The following is a 21,921-nucleotide window of genomic DNA, read 5'->3' on the forward strand; positions in this document are numbered from 1 at the left end:
TGGGGACCGTCGCTGGAGACCCCGTACTGGGGACCGTCGCTGGAGACCCCGTACTGGGGACCGTCGCTGGAAAGCCCGGACTGGGGACCGTCGCTGGAGACCCCGGGCTGTGGACATTCGCTGGAGACCCCGGGTTGGGTACAGTCGCTGGGGAACCCGGGCTGGGGACCGTCGCTGGAGACCCCTGGCTGGGGACCGTCGTTGGAGGTTCCGGACTGTGGCCGGTCATTGGAGGTTCCGGACTCTGGCTTTCGTTGGAGGTTCCGGACTGTGGCCCGTCGTTGGAGGTTCCGGACTGTGAAACATCGCCAGAAGCTCTGGACTATGGAGGCGCACTGGAGATCTGGAGTGTAGAGCTGGCACAATGCTGACTTGAGCCCAGCAAGTGCGGGGCAATAGCAGAGGACGGACTTGGCTTTGCAGACGTACCGGAGACCCAGTACGCAGATTTCCTGGTCCAAGGAGGTGTACTGGAGACTAGGAGCGCTGAGCCGGCACCATCCATCCTGGCTGGATGCCCATTCTAGCCCAGCAAATGCGAGGAGCTGGAATAGAGCGCACCAGGCTGCATCACGGGTGAGCTCAACATTGATCGAAATAATTGACTTAACTTCCTGACTGATGTCTTGAGATGTTGCGTCAATATATCCACGTAATTTTCCTTCCTCCTGAAGACATCTATTTTGTGAAGTGCACCAGTCCCTCAGACATCAAAGCACAACATGATGCTGCCACCTATGTGCTTCATGGTTGAAATGGTGTTCCTCGGCTTGCAAGCCTCCCCCTTTTTCTTCCAAACATAACGATGGTCATTATGGCCAAACCATTCTATTTATGTTTCATCAGACCAGAGGACATTTCTCCAAAAAGTATGATCTTTTTCCCCATGTGCAGTTGCAATCCGTAGTCTGGCTTTTTATGGCGGTTTTGGAGCAGCGGCGTCTTCCTTGCTGAGTGGCCTTTCAGATTATGTTGATACAGGACTCGTTTTACTGTGGATATAGATATTTTGTACCGGTTTCCTCCAGCATCTTCACAAGGTCCTTTGCTGTTATTTTGGAATTGATTTGCACTTTTCGAACACCAAAGTACGTTCATCTCTAGGGGACAGAACACATCTCCTTCCTGAGTGGTCTGAGGGTTGTGTGGTCCCATGGTGTTGTACTTGCGTACTATTGATGGTACAGGTGAACGTGGTACATTCAGGTGTTTGGAAATTTCTCCCAAAGACGAATCAGATTTATATTTTTTCCCCCTAAGGGATTTTTAGGTACACAGGTACACCCCCAATTGACTCAAATTATGTAAATTAGCCTATCAGAAAATTCTAAAGCCATGACATCATTTTCTGGAATTTTCCAAGCTGTTTAAAGGCACAGTCAACTTAGTGTTTGTAAACTTCTAACCCACTGGAATTGTGATACAGTAAATTATAAATGAAATAATCTGTCCGTAAACAATTGTTGGAAAAATGACTTTTGTCATGCACAAAGTAGATGTCCTAACCGACTTGCCAAAGCTATAGTTTGTTAACAAGAAATTTGTGGAGTGGTTGAAAAACAAGTTTTAATGACCCCAACCTAAGTGTATGTAAACTTCCGACTGTAGATATTTTTAATTGAAACACATCCAACAAACAATGAAAAATGCTCACACACACACACTCCTCCTCGAAGCTATGCCTGTGAAGTGCGAGCATTGACTTTATTGATGAGCTCAAAGTCCCTAACTTTCTACTAAGTTGATTGCATTTTAAAATTCTGTATAATTATTGTTGTGCAAGCACATGTGGGTGTGTGAGTAAGCCTTTACTCAATATAAAATGTCAGGGCTGAATCAGGCTGTGAGACAGAGTAATTACATGTACTTTCTCTACATCATTCCTGAACACACACACACTGCTGAGAGGACAAACAGCTGACTTGTTACTCCTAAGAGAGACCTCTTGTTTTAGAATAAACATCAACATGAAGGGAGGGGAGATGACAGAGAGAATATGAGAGAGAGAGCAGAGATGAGGGAGGGAGGATGGAGGGAGCAGAGAAGATGAAGAGAAGGAGGGACATGGGAGGGGGGGGCGATGGAGGAGTGAGGGAGGGGGGTATTGGTGGAATGTGGGTGTGCATGAGCCAACCAAAACACAGAGGCAACAGTTCTCTCATCTACTGCACACTTCACTGCTGAAAATATATGCAGCATTGGAACACGCTTCTTATGTACGACGCAACGCAGAGTGCTTGGATACAGCCTTTAGCCGTGGTATATTAGTGGTCTATTGGCCATATACCACTAACCCCAAATACGCCTTATTGCTATTATAAACTGGTTACCAACGTAATTAGAGCAGTACAAAGAAATGTGTTGTCATACCTGTGGTTTACGGTCTGATATACCACGACTATCAGCCAAACACCATTTAGGACTCGAACCACCCAGTTCATAATAGAACTGGTATCTTCTATGTCAAAAACCTTCTAGCATTATGAAGATAAACCTTCCCTATGTAGCTTGTGTTTGGTCATACACATACAGGATGCACTACATGGACAGCCCTTCAAATTGGCGGATTCGGCTATTTCAGCCACACCCTGTCAGAGACGTGTGTATAGGTGGGAAGTAAGGCGCAGGAGAGTCAAACGAAGTGTAAAATGGAGTCTTTTAATAAATGTCCAAGTAACATGCTCCATAACACTAATAAGAAAAATGAATATAAAGAAATATGGGTACGAAGACCTGTCGCACACCTATACAAATAAACACTACACTGACAATAAACAATCTCTGACAAAGACATGATTGGCAACAGAGGGTTAGATACACAACAGGTAATGGATGGGATTGAAAACAGGTGTGTGGGAAGACAAGACAAAACCAATGGAAAATGAAAAATGGATCGATGATGGCTAGAAGACCGGTGACGTCGACCGCCGAGCACCGCCCGAACAAGGAGAGGCAACGACATCGGCAGAAGTCGTGACACACCCGTTGCTGACAGGTGTTTAAAATCAGGCATACAGCCATGCAATCTCCATAGATAAACATTGTCAGTAGAATTACCTTGCTGAAGAGATCAGTGACTTTCAACGTGGAACCATCATAGGATACCACCTTTCCATCAAATTTCTGCCCTAGCTGTTAATTGGAAAGGTTTACGAAAAAAAATGGCTTAGCCACGAAGTGGTAGGCCACACAAACGGGACCGCCGAGTGCTGAAGCTGCCTCTGGAAGCATCGTCAGTACAATAACCTTTCGTCAGGAGCTTAATTAAATTGGTTTCCATGGACGAGCAGCCGCACATAAGCCTAAGATCACCATGAGCAATGCCAAGCATTGTCTGGAGTGGTGTAAACCTCACCACCATTGGACTCTGGATCAGTGGAAACACATTCTCTGGCGTGATGAATCACGCTTCACCATCTGACAGTCCGACGGATGAATCTGGGTTTGGTGGATGCAAGGAGAACGCTACCTTCCCTAATGCATAGTGTCAACTGTAAAGTTTGGTGGAGGAAGAATAATGGTCTGGGGCTGTTTTTCGTGTGCTAGGCCCCTTAGATCCAGTGAAGGGAAATCTAAAGCCACAGCATACAATTACATTCTAGACGATTCTGTGGTTCCAACTTTGTGGCAACAGTTCGGGGAAGGCCCTTTCCTGTTTCAGAATGACATTGCCCCTGTGCACAAAGCGAGATCCATAAGGAAATGGATTGTCGAGATCAGTGTGGAAAAACTTGACTGGCCTGCACAGAGCCCTGACCTCAACTCCATCCAAAACCTTTGGGTTGAATTGGAATGCAGACTCTGAGTCAGGCCTGATCACCCAACATCAGTGCCCGACCTCACGAAAGCTCTTCTGGCCGAATGGAAGCAAGTCCCCAATTATGTCTTTGTCAAAAAACTGGTGATTGGCCAATGCAATGCAAGGCATCAAGATCATCAGTGTTCCTGACCAACTACATTGCAGACGCATGCCAGATCTCTCAACGGCTGGATGTCAGTTAACCACATAGGATATAGCAATCAGTTTTTGCATCAACCAACTGTTGCAATGCCTGCGCATCTAGTCAGTCAGGCAGGAACACCACCAACTACTGCCTGCCCTGTTTCAAGGCTCCTGGTCTCCTAGCAATAAAGCTTTTAACAAGGGGCAACACATAATTTATACTATAAAACAAGGGGGAACGACTGCCTGAGGGCATATCGATCACCACTGTGTGGAGAGCAGGATGGAGAGAGGGAAAAGTCTGACGCTCCCTCAATTGAGACAGAGTACGATTGTTTATGGGTACTTCAAGGTACGAATAGAGTGAGGGAACTAGGAGTGAGGGGTGGTTGTAAGAGTAGAGTAGAAAGTAATTTACTGTAATTCAATAGGACCCTATACAGGCCTCCCAAGTGGTGCAGCGGTCTACAGCACAGCAGCTCTAGAGGCGTCACTATTGACCCTGGTTCGAGCCGGCCGCAACCGGGAGACCCATGAGGCGCTGCACAATTGGCACAGCATCATCTAGGTTTAGGGGAGGGTTTGGCCGGCTGGGATGTCCTTGTCCCATCGGGCTCTAGCGATTCCTTGTGGTGGGCCGGGCGCACTGTACAGTGTTTCCTCCGATACATTGGTGTGGCTGGCTTCCAGGTTAAGCACACAGTATATAGCTCTGAGATAGGAGTATATATTGTAGATGCAGAATAGCGTCCACTTCATAACATATTACACCTGCGCTGGGTGTCTCTTTCCGGTATCATTAAAGCTACAGTCTGGGATAGGCACAGCTGTTCAGTGGTCATTTAAATTCTTAATATTGTCCCATTAATTATTGAAGAATATAACCTATAAATGCCTCGAGGTTACCCTACCTGTAATGGACACGAGGGGAGACAGAGTTGGTTTCAAGCGCAGGGCGCAGCAGGTGTTTCTTGGAAAGGACCACAGGAGGAGGCAGGTAGCTGGGTCCAGGGGCAGGCAGAAGGTCATACACAGGAGGAGGCAGGAAGCTGGGTCCAGGGGCAGGCAGAAGGTCATACACAGGGGGTCCAAAAGGGCAACAGTACAGGCAGGGAAATGGCTGGTAACATAGTCTGGGAGATCATGCAATAGGTAGATAACAGGAAATCAGATAAAGTACAGACAAGGAATAGGCAAAAGGCATCGTTAGTGAGGCAGGCGTAAATCACGGTACAAAAAGCGCTCTGAAAGACGTGTGTCACAAAATGAAAAATATTCTCACAGTGATGGGGTGCAAAGAACTCTTTATCTTTTACTTACTCCTGATAACTACATGCTCTGCTTAAGGGCACACTACCGCAACTGTCCCAATCTGTTACATTTATTAACAGTATGCTAGATAATTATTTGTACGCAAATGTGTATACTGTGTATACAATAATAGTGACGTACACTGTAAAGGGGTTACTGTAATATTCACAGTAATTTACTTGCCATTAACTGCCTCTACTGTAATATCAGAGCAACTACACACAGTACAAAACTGTCAAATTGACTGTATTATACTGTAAAATAGTTAATGCATTTGTAATTGGAATTCATGAATAGATTAATTCAATTCATTAAGGGGAGATGGGGTTTGTATTTTACTGTAATTATACATGATTGGTGCAAGCAGGTTGGCGGCTGGCAGGTAAGGTGTTTACATATTAATTACAGCATATCAGTGAATAAGTATTTAGCCTTGCACTAGCCTTGGCTTGTGTGAGCCGGAACGGCTCATAGGAGCAGGAGCCTCTCTCCTGTTTCTGTATAACCAGAAGGGGGTTATGGTTCCCATTTGGGAACTACCCCTCCCACGTTCAGCTGGAACGGTGGCGCATGGAACGCAAAAATATTCTTAGAAATATTTAACCTCCACACATTAACAAGTCCAATGGCTCAAATGAAAGATAAACACCTTGTTCATCTACCCAGCAAGTCAGATTTCTAAAATGTTTTACGGCGAAAACATAGCACATATTTATGTCAAACCACCACCGAAGACACAGCTAATTTACATAGCCAAGTTGAACAAAATATGCAATCAACAAACGCAGGACTAAAAGAAAAATAATTCACTAACCTTTTGAAATCTTCATCAGATGACAGTAATATAACATGTTACAGAGTACATTTATGTTTTTTTCAATAATATGCTATTTATATCCATACATTTCTGTTTACAATGACGGCATGTTCAAAAAATGCTACTCAAATGTCCGGAGAAATGATGATAGCAGACGTTATCTGACGGAGCTAACAAGCAATACACATCATAAACTTTAACTAAATATACATGTTCTACACATATAGAAAGATAAACCTCTTCCTAATCCAACCACTGTGTTACATTTATTTTTAACGTTACAGAATTCGTTCACTAGGCTATAATATGAGACAGCGCTCAGAAATTAGCATTATGGCTCCTCCATCTTGGAATCCACAGAAACCCAAATTTACCACATAAATATTCCCTTACCTTTGATGTTCTTCCATCAGAAGACCTGGAAGGGGTTATACTTACCAAAAACATTGTTTGGTTTTGAAGTCTGTGACTTTAGGTTATCAAACGCGACAAATTCCGGTCGAAATGCAGCCAAAATTCTAGTGGATGCACATCAAAACTTCAAAATTACATATTATATGTCGACTAAACTGGTCAAACTAAGTGCAGAATCAAGCTAAAGCATGTTATAAACGTGGAAAACAATCCTTAGCACGAACAGAAACACCCACATCGTTTGGTCAATCCTGGAAGAAAGAGAGCTCTGGAGCGTCCGCTCGCATGATAGTACTTATTTTTTCGCATGACCTGAAGATTTCAGCCCGCCAAAAGTCTTGTGGACGCGCAATTCTCACAATGGCAAGCCCCATTGAAAGCAGACATCGCGCTGAAGACATACAAACTGTTCCCAGGTCTGTAGCTGCTTGGGAAGGGTGGGGGCGATGGCGTCAAAGTTGGGCCAACTTTTCTGATGACAAGAGAGAGTTTGGGAGAATGGCTGCCCTGAGAGTTCTGCTTTACATACAGACATAATTTGAACGGTTTTAGAAGCTTTAGAGTGTTTTCTATTCAATAATAATTATTATATGCATATATTAGCAATTTTGGACAGATTTGTTTTATTTTTCTGTTTACTATGGGCACGCAATTCCTCCAAAGGGGGCAGTAGTCAGCCCTATCCCTAACAGGTTTATAAGTATGTAGCTTGGTTTACAAATACACCCCCTGGACAGGATGCTAGCATATCGCAGGGCCTTGGGTCCACTGGGCCCCATTTTTACAGTCTTTGGTATAATACGGCCGGGGATCAAAATCCCAATCTTCCAATCTCAGGGTGGACATTCAAACCACAAGACCACTGAGTTGGTCAATATTTTGTTTTGTATATCCCTTGCACTTCACGAGGCCTTAAAGGCCCAATGCAGACATTTTTCTATCAATATCAAATCCTTTCTGGGTACAAATTAAGTACTTTACTGTAATAGATTTCCATTAACTTGTTAGGGAAGTGCTCCCGCTGTGGGGATCAAATCAGCGGAAATTTCAAGTGCGCCACGTATAGTTTTTGATAAAACTCAAACTTTCATTAAAATGCACATACAATGTACTGAATTAAAGCTACACTCGTTGTGAATCGAGATACCGAGTCAGATTTGTAAAATGCTTTTCGGCGAAAGCATGAGAAGCTATTATCTGATAGCATGCACCCAAAAGTACTGGAACTTCATCTAAAACAACAGATTTTGCGGTAGCCGGTCCTAACCAAAACGCAGAAATAAAATATAAAACATTCATTACCTTTGACGAGCTTCTTTCTTGGCACTCCTAGATGTCCCATAAACATCATTTTGGGTCTTTTTCGATTAAATCGGTCCATATATAGCCTAGATATCGATCTACGAAGAGTGTGTGATCAACGAAAAAACTAGCGTTTTTTAACGTAACGTCATTTTGTTTTATTAAAAACGTTGACGATAAACGTTCACAAAACACTTCGAAATACTTTAATGCAACTTTAGGTATTAGTAAACGTTAATAGGCGATCAAATTGATCACGAGGCGAATTATATTCCATAGCTGTGCGTCTGGAAATAATGTCCGGGTAAATCTCAATCAAAATATCCGGTCGGAGACCTGAAGAAATGGGCTGTCTCTTCTTTGTTTGACCAAGAAACAAAGCCTAGGCAAATGACAAGACTGTTGACATCGTGTGGAAGCTGTAGGTATTGCAACCTCGGCTCCATTTAATGGGGGTCACTTTTAACAATTGGTTAAAGTTGCGCATGGATATATTTTTCAATTTTCAGTGATCAAACGCACGTTCTGTTATAGTCACAGCCGTGATTTAACCAGTTTTAGAAACATCTGTGTTTTCTATCCACACATACTAATCATATGCATATACAATAATCCTGGCATGAGTAGCAGGGCGCTGAAATGTTGCGCGATTTTTAACAAAAAGCTGCGAAAATTCTACTTTGTGCATGACACAAGTCATTTTTCCAACAATTGTTTACAGACAAATTATTTCACTTATAATTCACTGTATCACAATTCCAGTGGGTCAGAAATTTGAAATGGATATCCCCCAAAAATGTGAAGCAAAAAATAATTTCAAGCAAGGATTTTGCTAGGACCTTCTGGGAGTGATCTGAGTGGGATGTGAAAACTGAAAACTTGCTGTTATTGGCAGAGAGATTTTGAACTGTTTTTGGTCTATAAACCAATTTACAGCATGGTGATGTCACCATAGTAAGCCGAAACTCCGGTGTAGAGTGCAACTAATATCAATCAGCAACTATCAGGAAATACCACTGATAACATGTTTACACTTTTTACAGTGTTAGTTTCACCAGCTGTACAATAAGATACAAAACACATCAAACACAGAATTTTGACAGCATTGGGATTTTTGCAAAGGCTTCCAAACCGGCAGTGATTAAACGGCAACATACAAAGAGTACATGGCAAAATGCTCAACCATGACTTGCTGCCACTCCAATCTGTCCCCTATACATTTTAAATTGATGAGGCACTCCTATCAGTTAAACTGGTACTGCACTCTGACTAACAGATGCAACAAATATAGCCATTTTGAAGGCACGTATCAAAATATGTAAATGAGCCAGAAACAATAATATCATGCAAAAGTATTGTATTTTGTGGGGTGGAATTACCATATTATTAAAAATACAATTATTTCCCTGTCCACAACATTTTCCCAGAATGTACAATATTTTACAGTATGGTTTGTGTGTGTGTGTGTGTGTACCTTCAGTTATTTCCAGCACCTCAGAGAAAGAGTAATGTTACAAGTAAATAATAATAATAATAATATATGCCATTTAGCAGACGCTTTTATCCAAAGCGACTTACAGTCATGTGTGCATACATTCTACGTATGGGTGGTCCCGGGGCATTCATGTTCATCAATCCATTTATGTAGATACTGTCAGCAAACAAACTGATGCTCTGAATAGTGTCTGCCTTGATCTCTCCATTTGGCTCTTTCCCGCTCTATTTTTCTCTCCCTGATATAAGTGGCTCAGCATCGGCAGTAACAGTGTGCAAGCTGATGTCAGATCAGCCTCTAATTGGCCAACTCAATCCCCCATCCCCCCTATTTTCTCCTTCCTCTCTCTACCTTCTCATCTTGTTCCATTTCCTCTCTCTCTCTCTCTCCCAATCTTTGTCTCCCTTTGTGTGTCTCTGCTTGTATCTTCCGTTGCCTTTCGCTCTCTCTGGACTGACTGTCGTGAATTGCGTCCAATCCCTGCAGGGCTGTGTGAGGCGGGGCCACAATAGTGTGGTGGGGAAGGCAGAGCTGGGTGCTGTCGGCCAGCTCCAGGCCGAGATGCTCCATTTGGATCTGATTGACGGGGCCGATGGTTACCGCGACGACAATGAGTCATCCAAGGAGCCATCTTCCACAGCACCCTTGCCAGTAACCGAGGACCCGCCTCTAGTAACCATGGATATATACCGCCCTAAGAGACCCACAACCCTTAACCTTTTCCCCATGGTGCCACACTCAGGTGAGTCCAAAAGGAACCCTCCGTTATCCCTTCAGTACTCTTCCCATCCTTTCACTGGCTGACTGCACTCACTGTCCCCTTTTATTTCTTCGTTTTTAACCTCTGTTTGTGACAGCTGAGTGAATACTGAGAGCTGGAAGGATGGAAGAATGAAATTATAGATTTATATGTATAAGAATGTGAGGATAAAGCTGAAATTCTTTACTGTATCTAGTCTATATGTGTGTATAAAATCAGTGGGGAAAACCTGTGATGATATCACCCCCCTAGACACCATGTCTATTTTTCTCTGTGAGTGTGTTATGCGGGTCAAAACAATGGCTGGGATTGTCAGGAGAGAGAGTGTGTTTTTGGTACCCATTTTTCTTTTGTGTGTATGTATGTGACTGAGGCTTGTGACTGTGCATCAGTGGTGGTCGGTGCCATTCAATGTCATTCACTATAATAACACTCATGTACACTTAACACTTAAAGCTACATCTAATGGAACAGCGGGTACTGTGAAGCAACAAATATAGGCAAAGACACAATAACATATGCACTATACACACACGTAAACACAGATTTTGTGTTGTGGTTATGTGGTAGTAGAGTAGGGGCCTGACGGCACACACTTAATACAGTGCCTAGCAAAAGTTGTGCCTGCATATGTATTCACCCCCTTTGCTATGATGCCCCTAAATAAGATCTGGTGCAACCAATTACATTCAGAAGTCACATAATTAGTTAAATAAAGTCCAGCTGTGTGCAATCTAAGTGTCACATGATTTCTGTATATATACATACCTGTTCTGAAAGGCCCCAGAGTCTGCAACATCACTAAGGGGCAAGCGGTACCATGAAGACCAAGGAGCTCTCCAAACAGGTCAGGGACAAAGTTGTGGAGAAGTACCGATCAGGGTTGGGTTATAAAAAAAGATCAGAAAATTTGAACATCCCACAGAGCACCATTAAATCCATTAATAAGAAAATGGAAAGAATATGGCACCACAACAAACCTGCCAAGATAGGGCCACCCACCAAAACCCACAGACCAGGCAAGGAAGGCTTTAACCAGAGAGGCAACAAAGAGACCAAGATAACCCTGAAGGAGCTGCAAAGCTCCACAGCGGAGATTGGAGTATTTGTCCATAGGACCACTTTAAGCAGTACACTCCACAGAGCTGGGCTTTACGGAAGAGTGGCCAGAAAAAAGCAATTCCTTAAAAAATATATACAGTGCCTTGCGAAAGTATTCTGCCCCCTTGAACTTTGCGACCTTTTGCCACATTTCAGGCTTCAAACATAAAGATATAAAACTGTATTTTCTTGTGAAGAATCAACAACAAGTGGGACACAATCATGAAGTGGAACGACATTTATTGGATATTTCAAACTTTTTTAACAAATCAAAAGGTGAAAAATTGGGCCGAATACTTTCGCAAGGCACTGGATATATATAATATATATATATATATATATATATATATATATATATATATATTTGCAGTCTATCACAGTGCCATCCGTTTTGTCACTAAAGCACCTTATACCACCCACCACTGCGACTTGTATGCTCTAGTCGGCTGGCCCTCACTACATATTCGTCGCCAGACCCACTGGCTCCAGGTCATCTACAAGTCCATGCTAGGTAAAGCTCCGCCTTATCTCAGTTCACTGGTCACGATGGCAACACCCATCCATAGCACGCGCTCCAGCAGGTGTATCTCACTGATCATCCCTAAAGCCAACACCTCATTTGGCCGCCTTTCGTTCCAGTACTCTGCTGCCTGTGACTGGAACGAACTGCAAAAATTGCTGAAGTTGGAGACTTTTATCTCCCTCACCAACTTCAAACATCAGCTATCCGAGCAGCTAACCGATAGCTGCAGCTGTACATAGGCTATTGGTAAATAGCCCACCCATTTTCACCTACCTCATTCCCATACTGTTTTTATACTGTTTTTTATTTATTTACTTTTCTGCTCTTTTGCACACCAATATCTCTACCTGTACATGACCATCTGATCATTTATCACTCCAGTGTTAATCTGCAAAATTGTATTATTCGCCTACCTCCTCATGCCTTTTGCACACATTGAATATAGACTGCCCATTTTTTTCTACTGTGTTATTGACTTGTTAATTGTTTACTCCATGTGTAACTCTGTGTTGTCTGTTCACACTGATATGCTTTATTTTGGCCAGGTCGCAGTTGCAAATGAGAACTTGTTCTCAACTAGCCTACCTGGTTAAATAAAGGTGAAATAAAAATAAATAAAAAAATTAAAAGAAATATATATACAATGCTCAAAAAAATAAAGGGAACACTAAAATAACACATTCTAGATCTGAATGAATGAAATATTCTTATTAAATAATTTTCTTTACATAGTTGAATATGCCGACAACAAAATCACACAGACATTATAAATGGAAATCAAATTTATCAACCGATGGAGGTCTGGATTTGGAGTCACACTCAAAATTAAAGTGGAAAACCACACTACAGGCTATCAACTTTGATGTAATGTCCTTAAAACAAGTCAAAATGAGGCTCAGTAGTGTGTGTGGCCTCCAAGTGCCTGTATGACCTCCCTACAATGCCTGGGCATGCTCCTGATGAGGTCGCGGATGGTGAGGGAGGGAGGGATCTCCTCCCAGACCTGGACTAAAGCATCCACCAACTCCTGGACAGTTTGTGGTGCAACAGGACGCCGACCAAGATGATGATCAGGAGCAGACCGTCACCTATGCTAAGGTGCGGGAACCTGTCGATCCAGCTGAGGTGCGGAAGCATGGGGGCCTAGAGCGCCGGAGAGAGAGCACACGTGACAATACACCCCCCCCCAACCCCCGTGCGTTTGGAATCCCAGGGATCAGGAGCAGGCCGGTCGCCTCCGCTAAGGCACAGATACCTGACATACCGGCTGAGGTGTGAGAGCCTGATGAGACCTCCCAGGTTCAGGCACCTCTTCACCTAGCTGAAGGATGGGAGCATATCGAACCCTGCTGAGGCATGGGAGCCTGGCGTTGGTGGATGGAGCGAGACATGATGTCCCAGATGTGCTCAATTGGATTCATGTCTGGGGAACAGGCGGACCAGTCCATAGCATCAATGCCTTCCTCTTGCAGGAACTGCTGGCTCACTCCAGCCACATGAGGTCTAGCAGTGTCTTGCATTAGGAGGAACCCAGGGCCAACCACACCAGCATATGGTCTCACAAGGGGTCTGAGGATCTCATCTCGGTACCTAATGGCAGTCAGGCTACCTCTGGTGCGCACACAGAGGGCTGTGCGGCCCCCCAAAGAAATGCCACCCCACACCATGACTGACCCACCGCCAAACTGGTCATGCTGGAGGATGTTGCAGGCAGCAGAACGTTCTCCACAGCGTCTCCAGACTGTCACGTCTGTCACATGTGCTCAGTGTGAACCTGCTTTCATCTGTGAAGAGCACAGGGCGCCAGTGGCGAATTTGCCAATCTTGGTGTTCTCTGTCAAATGTCAAACTTCCTGCACGGTGTTGGGCTGTAAGCACAACCCCCACCTGTGGACATCGGGCCCTCATACCATCCTCATGGAGTCTGTTTCTGACCATTTGAGCAGACACATGCACATTTGTGGCCTGCTGGAGGTCATTTTGCAGGGCTTTGGCAGTGCTCCTCCTGCTCCTCCTTGCACAAAGGCGGAGGTAGCGGTCCTGCTGCTGGGTTGTTGCCCTCCTACGGCCTCCTCCACATCTCCTGATGTACTGGCCTGTCTCCTGGTAGCGCTTCCATGCTCTGGACACTACGCTGACAGACACAGCAAACCTTCTTGCCACAGCTCGCATCGATGTGTCATCCTGGATGAGCTGCACTACCTGAGCCACTTGTGTGGGTTGTAGTCTCCATCTCATGCTACCACTAGAGTGAAAGCACCGGCAGCATTCAAAAGTGACCAAAACATCAGCCAGGAAGCATAGGAACTGAGAAGTGGTCTGCGGTCCCCACCTGCAGAACCACTCCTTTATTGGGGGTGTCTTGCTAGATGCCTATAATTTCCACCTGTTATCTATTCCATTTGCACAACAGCATGTGAAATTTATTGTCAATCAGTGTTGCTTCCTAAGTGGACAGTTTGATTTCACTCTCACGGTCTTCAGAGAAGGATCGGAGGACCAAAATGTGCGTGGTATGTGTTCATGATGAATATTTAATTAAAGAAAGTACTGAACACTGAATACAAAAACAAATAACGACCGTGAAGCTATAAATGAGACCTGTGCTTACACAAGCAACTAACATAGACAATCACCCACAAACAAACAGTGCAACCCAGGCTACCTAAGTATGATTCTCAATCAGAGACAACTAATGACACCTGCCTCTGATTGAGAACCATACTAGGCCGAAACATACAAATCCCCAAATCATAGAAAAACAAACATAGACTGCCCACCCAACTAACGCCCTGACCATACTAAATAAATACAAAACCAAGGAAATAAAGGTCAGAATGTGACATTCACAGAAATGTGATTGACTTGGAGTTACATTGTGTTGTTTTAGTGTTCCCTTTATTTTTTTGAGCAGTGTATATCTCACTCCCTTTGGTTCCTTACCCAGGCATCATTATTTCTGTTTCATGTCTGTGCGTTGTTCATTTTTGTATTGTTTTCATTTATTTATTTATTTATTCCCTCCCTGAACTTGCTTCCCGATGTTACACACAGTTTCCTCCATTCCTCTCAATCACCTGACCCATGACCACATCTGCTATTCACCTTCACTATTGTCAGGCATCCTACATGTCCAGCTACACACAGATTCCAATAATCTTTCTATATATAGCCATAATGTGACATTTGAAATGTCTATTCCTTTTGAACTTTTGTGAGTAATGTTTATTTTTGTTAATCTATTTCACTGGCTTTGGCCAGTGTAAACATTTTTGGCAATGTAAACATTATCAAGGCACAGGGTGAGACCCAAATGCAGACACAGGAGGCAGATGGTTGGAGTCTTACAATTTTTATTAAAAACCAGATCAGAGTCCAGGAGGAACAGAGTGGCAGACAGGCTCATGGTCAAAGGCAGGCAAAATGGTCAGGCAGGCACAAAGTCCAGAAATAGGCAAGGGTCAAAACCAGGAGGACTAGAAAAAGGAGAATGCAAAAGGCAGGAGAACGGGGAAAACGCTGGTCGACATGGAAACATACGAACTGGCACAGAGAGACAGGGATAAATACACTGGGGAAAACAAGCGACACCTGGAGCGGGTGGAGACAATAACGAGGACAGGTGAAACTGATCAGGGTGTGACAAACATGTTTTCCATGGCAATAAAACCCTTTGAATTTAATTGAGAAAGAGACAAAGTCAGAGACAGAGACATAGACATTCAGAACATTCTAGCCCAAACCAGAGAAGTGAGATGAGTGGGGGTTCTGCCTGTATGCCAGGGGAGCTGTTGGCCCCCATCCTACAGTATTAGCCCCCAGGCTTCTAAAAACAATCCCCCTCTGTGAATGTGGGTGTGTTTCACAAGCTTGGAAAAGGGACTACGGGTCCCTTTAAATGCACACCATGGGGCGCAGACAAAATAATCCCTGGTCATTCAACATAATAAAAGCTTTGTGTGTATGAAAGAGAGTGAGTGAGAGAGAAAGAGATTGTGCACATTGACTTTGTGCATCCAAATCTCGCACATTTTTCAATTTTTCATTCTCTCTCGCTTCATCTCTCCATCTTTTTTTACAATTCTCTCTTGAATTGTATCTCTTTTTCCCGCTCTCAGGACACATTAAACAACAACTCATTTGGTAAGAAGTACAGCTGGCAGGAGAAGGTTTCGCGCTCATCCTCCCCCCTCAAAACAGGTGAGCTGCTTTACAGGAGACTGCTGGCTCATACCACCAGTTTAATCTTTTACTGATTGAGTAGATATAATTAGGCAACACAGCATTGACTGCAGAATCAACTACTGCCACTAAAGCTATATACATATTTCCTATTATCCATTGTAAGATTGTGCAAAATCTTTTTGGATGACTTTCAGTGGCTCATTAGCGTCAGTGACAGTGACCATGCCAGTGTAGCCTAGGCTAGCCATCTTGAACAGTCTGCTTTGGCTAGCAGCCCAGGGCTACTACAGGTCATACATAGAATGGCCTCTCTGAACTCTTTTTAAAACTAGCAGAGTGTGTTGAGTTACAGACTAGCAGCGCCGATTCAGATGTTAAAAAGATGAACGATGCTGCATAACTTTTAGGCCTCTATTAGCCTAGCTGTCATTAAATGTCTATGGAAAGAAAGAATAACAGAATGAAATAAAAAATGGTTTACTTTTTATTCTTGGAACACATAGGGCTAGTACACACAAAACACTATTTTGAAGTTACATCTGTCTCTCTAATATATAACCGTATCTGCTTTAGGTCCACTAGTCCCAATATGGTTTTGTGCTTTATATTGCAGTTTTCTTGATCAGATATCTCTTGAAAATATATTTCTCCATTCCAATGGCACTTCACTTCCTAATCTATATTGGCCAACTACATACACTCTGGGATGCATTTGTCTCCTTATAATGACAATATCTGTCTATGTTCATAGCTTCCCACCCAAAGTCATTAGTAATGGTTGTAATTATATAAATTAATTTATAAAAAGCTTTAAATACATTGCTCTCAAAGTGTGTATTAGTGTCCTCTGATAGCAGTGACAGCATGGTGAATAGCTAGTATCCCTGCAAGGCTCTAATGGTTTTTGACAGTGGATTATGTGGATTATGACATACAATCACATTCTATTTGCTGCCCACTGAATATGATGAGTAATGGGGAATTAGCATGGATCCCGGTGTTACCTAACCAACTAGACATTTCAGAATTTGTGTGTGTCTGTGCATGCTGATCTGTATGTTATGTGTGTGTTGTCTGTGTACTGTATGTGAACTTCTGCATATGTTTCCATCTGGGTTTTTATCTATGTGCTCTTGTTTGTGTATTTTGTATGTTAATGTGTACATGTGTGTCTGTGTATGTATGTCTGCATGTTTGCTTGTCTCTGTCTGTGCACCTGCATGTCTGTATGCCTGAATCTTGTATGAATGTCTGTGTGTCTGCATATGCTTGAGTCTGTGTCTCTCCCCCAGGTGGGCTGACCTCTCCCCATGAGCACAGCTGTCTGAGAGACGAGGACAAGCTGCAGCAGGGATGTGGGACACAGACCAAGTACCGGGGCACATCCACTGACGCTCCCTGCAAACACAAACACACCTTTGGACACACCCACAGTTCCACAGCGGGGACACGCTCCAAACTGCAGGAGAAGCCCCCAGCAACCCCGCCTCCCCAAAACTACACACCCGCACCTCTGGGCCCCTTAGGGAAGGGCGAGGGGGGTACACACAGAGAGAAGATTCACTATCACACAGACGTATGCCTAGAACCCACCGAGGAGATATATCTGACTCCAGTGCACAGTTCCGAGCAGGACCGCCCATTCCTGTCCCAGCAGCCAGAGCACGGACACATGTCAATCAGCTCTGACACAGAGGGCCCGCCCCCTTACCAGCCTCTGCCCGAGCAGACCAACCTCTGCATTTGTGAGGAGGTCGAGGTGTATGTGCCCCCTCCTTCCTACGCCTCCTGTGTGGAGGCTCTCCTCACCCCTCCCTCTACTGTCACCCCCACGGAACCCCCAGCCTTAGCCCTGAACCTCAGCCTGAGGGAAGGAGGAGCATGGGCGGTGGTGAGGGCAGGGGCAGGGGTGGAGTATGTAGATGCCGAGGATGAGACATTTGGGGGAGAGGGTGAGGCTGAGGATAAGAGGGTAAGGGATGTGGTAGGCAGGCGGTATTTGGGACATGGCGGCTGTGGTGCCCCCCCCAAGGAATTTAATGAGCTCAGAAGCAAGTGGTCTGTCTTACGACTGAAGTACACACTCGTCATGGACGAGCACGCACAGCTCGAACAGGTGAGTCTGTGGCAGTGTTACCAACGTTACAGCGATGACAGCGACTCTGCGACCGTCTACAACAACTGCGTCTCGTCTCCGTATGAGTCGGCCATAGTGGAGGAGTATGAGGAGGAAGAGGAAGAGGAAGAAGAGAAAGAGGACGAGAAGGAGAGAGTGAGAGTGGGAATGGTGAGGAGAGAAGCCACCGCCTGTCTGTCAGAAGACTACACCCCAGAGGCGAACCTGCACTTCTCTAAGAGGTTCCTCAACATCTTCATGAACGGACGGTCACGATCCTCCAGTAGGTACCACCACTGAACCACAAGGACACCATCTTGTGTTCAGACAATGCAGTTTCTTGCGTTAGGCTTAAAAGGCAACTCCATAATTTTTCAACCTCATTTTCATTATCTCCAGCACAACACCAGTGTCAACATTTGTGAAAATGGCACATTTCTACGTTTTGTAGAAACAAATATAAAGTTCAAAAGTTCTACCCGATGACGCCATCAAAAGGTACAACATTTTAATCCTTAAGAGCCTATTGACTCACTCGTGTGTCAATCTAAGTAACATAATTAAACAAATCTCCATTAAAATCCTTCAGAGATATCTTTTTTACAGCCTATAACGTTGTTACATCATAGTCAACATAGCTACTAGAACTAACATGTTAGTAAACCTGCTACAATCATACAGTACAGTGCACAATCAGCAGCAAGCAGTTTAGCAGTTACACCGGCGGGCCCCGGTGGCAAAAACATTTATAAAACCAAAAGCTTACCTTGACTTGTAAGAGTTTCAGTGTTGGATAGCCATAGCCAGCTATCTAATATAGCATCCTTACATTTACATTTACATTTAAGTCATTTAGCAGACGCTCTTATCCAGAGCGACTTACAAATTGGTGCCTTCACCTTATGACATCCAGTGGAACAACCACTTTACAATAGTGCATCTAAATATTTTAAGGGGGGTGAGAAGGATTACTTTATCCTATCCTAGGTATTCCTTAAAGAGGTGGGGTTTCAGGTGTCTCCGGAAGGTGCTGATTGACTCCGCTGTCCTGGCGTCGTGAGGGAGTTTGTTCCACCATTGGGGAGCCAGAGCAGCGAACAGTTTTGACTGAGCTGAGCGGGAACTGTACTTCCTCAGTGGTAGGGAGGCGAGCAGGCCAGAGGTGGATGAACGCAGTGCCCTTATTTGGGTGTAGGGCCTGATCAGAGCCTGGAGGTACTGAGGTGCCGTTCCCCTCACAGCTCCGTAGGCAAGCACCATGGTCTTGTAGCGGATGCGAGCTTCAACTGGAAGCCAGTGGAGAGAGCGGAGGAGCGGGGTGACGTGAGAGAACTTGGGAAGGTTGAACACTAGACGGGCTGCGGCGTTCTGGATGAGTTGTAGGGGTTTAATGGCACAGGCAGGGAGCCCAGCCAACAGCGAGTTGCAGTAATCCAGACGGGAGATGACAAGTGCCTGGATTAGGACCTGCGCCGCTTCCTGTGTGAGGCAGGGTCGTACTCTGCGGATGTTGTAGAGCATGAACCTACAGGAACGGGCCACCGCCTTGATGTTAGTTGAGAACGACAGTTTGTTGTCCTTCTCTGTTAGACCAGGGTGTTTGAGTAGGCTTAACTAGCTAGCTGCGTTAGACTCTAGCTAAGTAAGTGAAAGTGAAAAACATTATATTACGAAATATAGCTAGCTCTCTCTCTACTCCCTTCATTCTGGAATACATTAATTTGTTCAAAACTGTTCAACTATTGTCTTTCTCTCTCTTTGAGTCAACTACTCAACACATTTTATGCACTGCAGTGCTAGCTTAGCTGTAGCTTATGCTTTCAGTACTAGATTAATTATCTGATTATTCAATTGGGTGGACAACATGTCAGTGCATGCTGCAAGAACTCTGATTGGAGGATGTCCTCCGGAAGTTGTCATAATTACGGTGTATGTCTATGGAAGGGGGTGAGAACCAAGAGCCTCTAGGTTATGTATTTAAGTCAATGTATCCAGAGGAGGACAGGAGCTAGCTGCCCTCCATCTACACTTTGGTGCTACCCTACAGAGTGCGACTGAGGCTACTGTAGACCTTCATTGCAAAACAGTGTGTATTAATAAATTATTTGGTGACGTGAATATATTTCGTTTAGTTTTATCTGAAAAGGATAATTTTTTTAATGCACAAAAATGTGTCTGAAATTCACTGATGAGGAATCCCCTTCCTCCTCAGAGGAGTTTTAGTGGCAGGAGCCTTTTGCATCTGCGGTGGAAGGTGGCCGAACATCTCAAGAAATCTTCTGTAGCTTCCGAACGGTCTGTAATGTCCGTTTTGCTCTACAACATCCACAAGTGTCACAGAACTCGTCTGAATGTAACCCATATAAATGAATGGAAGTATGGCGGTAGTTTTGTGCAAACAAAAATAAGGGGTTAAATATGTGTCCAAAAAACACATATTTCCTGAACTTTCTTATATCTCCTAGATAAAGGACAGACACTTCAAAATATGTTTTTCCATTTATGAATGTGTTATTCAAGGCGTTTCTATGGGCTATAGTAGTACAGGCCAAATTCAATATTTAAAAAAATTATTTTGTACGTATCTTTATACCTAAAGGAAGCTCAAAATAATTCAAAAGCTAAATGATTCATGGTATGACCTTAAAGCAAATCCATGTTAGCTTAGTAGACCCCTGGTGCTGGAGAGGATTCAATGAAACGGCTCTCTTGAACTTGGATAAATATTTTAGCTTCTGCTTAGCTTTAGCTTCTGCTCAAAAGATGCAGAGTACAGTATATGTATATTGTTTGCTTGGTTACCTCAATAATCACATTTGCCACCACTAATTCTACATGATTCTACATGAGTAAAGCCCCCCCCCCCACAATTTTATAATGGTGTTATCTTTTAGTGTCTGTAAAATGTATTTCAACCTTTATTTTACTATGCAAGTCAGTTAAGAACAAATTCATGTTTACAATGACAGCCTTCTGGGGAACAGTGGGTTAACTGACTTGTTCAGGGGCAGGATGACTTGCCTAGTTAAATAAAGGTAAAACAAACATGCATATCCTAGCTTCTGGGCCTGAGTAACAGGCAATTTACTCTGGGCATGCTTTTCATCCGTAAGTCAAAATACTGCCCAAGAGAGGATAAAGCCCCCAACACATTTTATGTGCACTATGTCATACATCATTTTATCCGCAACAATTCAGTCTATTTGGTTAACTTTAATTAACTAGCTATGACAATCTGTTTGTATTGCTAGTAACGTTACATTATGGGTTGGGATTATAGTTCATTTTTAGCTAGCTAGCTAACGTTAATGTGACATGTCTAAACAAAAGACTCAAAATTAAAGCTTGCAGTTAGCTTGCTAATGTTAGATGACTGGCTTGCCAGCTAACATTAACTTACGTGTATAAAGTGTGTGTAATTTAGTGGTGTTTTCTCAGAATGCCATTTCACATTGCGAGGTATAACGTAATGTTAGTTAGCTACCTAGCTAACACTGAACCTATTTTGTTAACTTTAGCTAGCTATGACAATCGGTTTGTATTGCCAGTTAAAACGTGTTGTTTTCTAGCCAGCTGATGTTAGACGGCTGGCTAGCTAGCTAACATTAAGTGTATGAACTGTGTGTAGTGATGTTATATCAGAATGCCATTTCGCATCTATTGTATAATAATGCTAAAATATTTTCATCTGGAATTTGTCTTTCAGCATCAGGAGAACACGCCTGACTCTCCACCAGTCATACAAGGAGAATGGCAGTACACAGATCAAGCAGTACCAGCACTTCAGGTGGTATACAGATGTGATGCTTTGGAGCCTGGTGATGTTGCCAAGGAGAGTTCAGACTGTCGGGACCAGGTTTCAGCTGCTGCGCAACGCTGACATCCTTCCTCCCATAGATGGTCTGCATGTACAAACACCACCTGGACTGGAGACAGCTAGACAAACTTATCTTT

General features: G+C 43.8%; 1 protein-coding gene across 1 annotated transcript in view; it reads left to right on the forward strand.

The window, feature by feature from the left end:
- LOC124034876 (C-Jun-amino-terminal kinase-interacting protein 1-like) overlaps positions 1-21,921 on the forward strand; it is a 90,779-nt gene that overhangs the window by 35,354 nt on the left and 33,504 nt on the right. Inside the window, exons 3-6 of the mRNA XM_046348283.1 lie at positions 9,769-9,933; positions 9,965-10,024; positions 15,785-15,866; positions 17,144-18,250. Of these exons, the coding sequence (XP_046204239.1) occupies positions 9,769-9,933; positions 9,965-10,024; positions 15,785-15,866; positions 17,144-18,250 (1,414 nt within the window). The remainder of the gene's footprint in view (positions 1-9,768; positions 9,934-9,964; positions 10,025-15,784; positions 15,867-17,143; positions 18,251-21,921) is intronic.

This window comes from Oncorhynchus gorbuscha, linkage group LG05 (genome assembly GCF_021184085.1).
Source record: "Oncorhynchus gorbuscha isolate QuinsamMale2020 ecotype Even-year linkage group LG05, OgorEven_v1.0, whole genome shotgun sequence".
Classification (NCBI taxonomy): Eukaryota; Metazoa; Chordata; class Actinopteri; order Salmoniformes; family Salmonidae; genus Oncorhynchus; species Oncorhynchus gorbuscha.